This window comes from Olea europaea, chromosome 11, assembly GCF_002742605.1.
Source record: "Olea europaea var. sylvestris chromosome 11, O_europaea_v1, whole genome shotgun sequence".
Lineage (NCBI taxonomy): Eukaryota > Viridiplantae > Streptophyta > Magnoliopsida > Lamiales > Oleaceae > Olea > Olea europaea.
Window position 1 is genome coordinate 14,066,169 of NC_036247.1, and position 4,535 is coordinate 14,070,703.

Consider the following 4,535-nt stretch of genomic DNA (forward strand, 5'->3'; position numbering starts at 1 on the left):
TAACAGTCTTCACCATGTTAATGCAGAATTTTAATGACTGAGTAGTGGGTGTTTTAATGGCAGTTAATGGGTTGTTACAAAAACAAACAGTCATAAAATACTGGTTAGTTTTACCCATTAAATAATGAAAAAAAAATATTTATTTTAGTCAAGGAAGCCCAAGAGCCCAAGGCCCCAAGGCCCAAATCAAGACATTTTAATATTTACGTGGGGAGTGATTCGAACCCCTGACGTCCCACACAAATGTCACATTTCCCACCACTCTGACACTTTATCTAATTTGATTATTTCTTTCATATTTTATATTTATACCATAAATATATAACACAATCAATATATAACCAAAATTAAGGATCAACAAAATAAAAGTACTTCAAAAGTCCACTTTTGTTATCACCCTACAACATCGTAATTTTTTTTGTTTTTAAAGAAAAGTCACCAAATTAAAGTATGCATGAAACCTGTCTCATCAGCGGCAGCAGATTTTGCCTTCTTGACAGGAACAGAAGTTTCTGTTGCAGATTCAGATGGTCTTTTCTTGGGGCACTCTGCCTTCAATAAGAAAGACAGACTTAATGAAAGCCATTATAAGCTTTGCCAAACATACATTAACAAAACAGAATATGCTGTAAGGATATCTCATCCCCAAAGTTAGTAGAAACACGAAGAAAATTGCCAAAAAACAAAATCACCTAATTCACCAGATGTTCAGAGTCGAAATAACATCACAGTTACACATTTCAAAGCACACGACAATGAAACCAAATCGTCAGCAATATAGCCAATATATAGACGCTCCCACTTTTCCAATCATGTGAAAGCTCAAACTCCCCTTCAAATACTAAGTTGAACATCAGTTGAGGTCTATCCTCTGCAGAGAGGGCTCCTATAACATAGTTCTTAATATCAATCTTCTTATTGAGGGGAAAAATCTTGGCTCCTTTCACATCCTTCACCTCCACCAATGCAGCCTGTTTATGATTGTGAAATTATATAACATCTATAAGATCATAATAAATTGTAAGGAATAAATAAATGTAATGGAACAATAAAAGTACGTGCGAAACTAACCTTGACATGTGAGATATGAATCAGTTTACCAAGATTGTGCTGGACTTTGGGTGGTTGCCCGGCTTTCACTTCATCTCCTGGGCACAGATAACACAATCAGAAATAGAACATAGAAAAGAGATAACTGGTGCTGAATGAGAATTGGTCCACTTGATCAATGCCCATAATTAGGAAAAAAGAACTCACTTACATCGATTATTTGGGCTAGTACTCAATAAATTGCACAGGCTTCAAAATATTTGGGGGCATTGCTAAGTTTGTCGATCAATTTTCCAAATTGGGGTAAGGATGACACAGGAGTAAAGTTTTGTTTCGCAAACAATATCAATTTAGGTAATACGGTAAATTCTATAACTTTTGTATTACGTTCATCATCTAGGTAGAAACGGTCATGTTTAACATACAAGTAGTCAAAAATTAAATCAAATTCTTCAGAAGGTAATATAGGAAAAACATAAACTTTGAAAACCCAATGACCACTTCTATTATAAAAACAACTCTTTTAAATCTATTATTAACATTTCATTTATTTCACGAACCCCTACCTACAGTTTTATCACCTTTTGAAAATAAAAAGAACCAGCATTCCCATGCTACTGTTACCATTCTTTATGTAACATGTCACATGTCTCAATCGTTTAAATTATTGTTTTTAAATTACCCCTTGCTGATCATTGCCTCTGGTAGCTAGTATATTCTCATTTGAATCAACGCTTCTCACCAACAATGGCTTTATTGAGGTAAAGTTTTACCATCTTTCTCAAACAAAAAGAATTTGTTGCCTACCATTCATATTATGCAAGGAAAAAAGTATATAGAACAAAATTTATATTCAAAAAATTGATATGGCCTGCTATAATAGCCAACGGGAAGGTCGAATTTTCTTTATATTTTTCTTTGTACAAATACATTTTGTAAACATGATATGACTAATGTTCAACTAGTATAGACACTACTAATTCTATCATATTTAATATCCATGACTCCTAATAAAAGCTTGAAACGCACGGATTGAAGCTGTAATCAACTTCACAGTAAAATATCCATTAACTTGAGCCCATGCAACCCAATATAGGAAGGCTTGGCAACTTCCTTCGAAGAAGCCCCTGCCGCTGCCGCTGCGCCATGACTGACCGTGGTGGCAGCCTTCTTCTTTGGGCAGAGAAAGAAGTTTCTTGATCCCAACGCCATTAAATTTTCCTCCCTATTTATACCTGTTGAAGCCACTTAATTACTAAGCAAACCATCTGTTTGTTTACAAGTATAAAAGAGGTGATTACTTAAATATTACAATTTATTGTACTCGATTCCCCATTATTCCTGGTCACATTTAGTCCCCAAACTGTCTTTTCTAGTAATTGGATGGAAATCGTTCGACTTACTGTCGAAAAAATACTTACGCCTGAAATATAGATCAACTGTTGAGAGTCTTGAGACTCGTTAAGCCGAGCTTTTGCTTTTGTAAAAGATCTTCGTAAGAAAGCATTTTACTTGATGTTTGAGAACTCATTTCTAAAGACAAACCTTTTAAATGAACTCACAATGGATCGATTTCTTCAAAAAAAACTCTTCTATCCAATAGAAATTATTTTATAAAATTATTCAAACTTTTTTTTTTTTAAATCTCAAAAGCAACCCAGAATTTATTTCCATCCATTTGTCTTTATGTGCATCAAAATAGACAATTTGGAGAACGTAAATGCAACAAAAGATGAATACAGACCCAAGCAATACAAGTAGTAATGTTTGGGACTATGGGGTGAAATTTTCCGTCACATTAATTTGAAAGACATCATTGTTCAACGCCCAATTTGAAGGGAACGAGAGCTTACTTTCTAAGCTAAACTGTGAATAATGGAGATCGAAGCCGGAAGGCGAGGTAGACGGAAAAACTGGCCGCCTGCCCCCCTTCTCGTGTAGCCGTAACACGGCGGCGATCAACTCATCAACGGTGGCCTCCGGCGCCATCACTACTTGCACGGCACCGAGGCTCCTTTGTATCGTCACATTAACCAACAACTTCGTCAGCTTAGGTTTTCCGTGTGGCAATGCCGGCAAATTTGCAACAACTCTTTTCCCGGTGAAAAATTCCTTTGCCGTCCTTGTCCTTGGCTGCATCTCCAGCCCAGTCCCGCCGCTTGAGGTTTTCCCCGATAACTTTCCCTTCTCGTTCTCCTCGTGGCCTCCTTCACGGTAATTCTTCGGTGACGGCATTTAATATAGATGACTCTGGATTCTGTATATATGTGGTGTGGGTGGCAATATCCCCTCTATCTTAGAAGAGGGGATCCCAAATTACTGTTCATCTGTGATTTGTTATCACACTTTACTGTTCCATGCGTGGACAAAAGAATGACAATTTTGATATTTCTCGTATTTTTCACATGCCACAATGATCGAGGGAGTGGATTGTTCATTTCAAACCTCTCAACGTCAAATCCTGTGTTTATATCTTCTCTCATATGCGAGTTAATTGTCACAATTGTCACTAAACCCTTGTTTGAATCCCATTTTTGGGATAAAATAAATTATGAAATAGTAATTTTTTGAAAAATGTGTAGTTAAAAAGTAAGGAAATTTTTTTAAAATTTGTGTATAATTATTTTATTGAAAAATGTGTGGTTGAAAATGAGTTTTGAAAAAATGGGAATCAATTTATTGCGCATCGAAATTTAAGATGTCGAATTTTGATTATTAAACTTATCAAAATATTGGATATTACTCACTATCTTAACATTCATTCTAATCCTTTAATATAATTAATGACGTGGCTAACAGAATATACATATGGCGCCTTGTCACGCCATTAATACATTGATACGTCTTCGATTGCTCACCAAACTTTAAAAAATATTTTCAATTGCTCAACAAATTTCTTAAAAATGTCTTTAATTGCTCACTAAATTTTGAAAAATGTATTCAATTGCTCACTGAACTTTGAGGTGGTCGAATTTTGGCCACTAAATTTATAAAAATAATATCGACTTACTGTTCAAAAAAAATATGCAGCACAATTGCACAGATCGCTTCAAAGTAATAAAGTAGACAAATGAGTTTATGTTGTCAATCCCACGAGAAATTATTACTCAATTACACAATAGTTAAATTTAATTTTTAAAATTTTTTGTAGAATTTTTAGCTATTTTCATCATTTAAAATATTTGATTATTGTAACAAAACACACAATAAATTTAATTAAATGAATTTCATTTACTTTTGGTCCCTCCGGAAAATGGATTGTGTTTCGTTACGAAAATTCGAATTTTAAATAAATTTATTGGGTGTTTTGTTGTAAAATCCATTTAATTAAATTTATTGTCTTTTTCTGCAAAATTCAAATATTAATAAATTTTAATAACGAAATAGTCTAAAAGTCTACAAAATATATTAAAATTAAATTTAACAATTGTGTAATTGAGTAATCATTTCTTGTGAAATTGACAATTTGAATTCATTTGTCCACT

At 34.0% G+C, this 4,535-nt stretch overlaps 1 protein-coding gene across 3 annotated transcripts in view; it reads right to left on the bottom strand.

The window, feature by feature from the left end:
• The window catches only part of LOC111403501 (uncharacterized protein At4g22758-like), an 8,010-nt gene extending 4,566 nt beyond the window's left edge, over nucleotides 1–3,444 (bottom strand). The window contains exons 1-5 of one of the 3 annotated variants that reach the window (XR_002704485.1): nucleotides 2,904–3,444; nucleotides 2,080–2,285; nucleotides 1,072–1,148; nucleotides 693–971; nucleotides 462–552 (exon numbers count right to left, since the gene is read on the bottom strand). Coding sequence is in view for 1 of the 3 variants with exons in the window: in XM_023032028.1 (XP_022887796.1) it covers nucleotides 2,101–2,285; nucleotides 2,904–3,285 (567 nt within the window). In the remaining 2 variants the exon portion in view is untranslated. Of the gene's footprint in view, nucleotides 1–461; nucleotides 972–1,071; nucleotides 1,149–1,927; nucleotides 2,286–2,903 lie in introns of those variants that run through there. The other 2 variants (XR_002704484.1, XM_023032028.1) reach the window with 2 other exon arrangements.
• Between the last annotated feature and the right edge of the window lie 1,091 nt (nucleotides 3,445–4,535).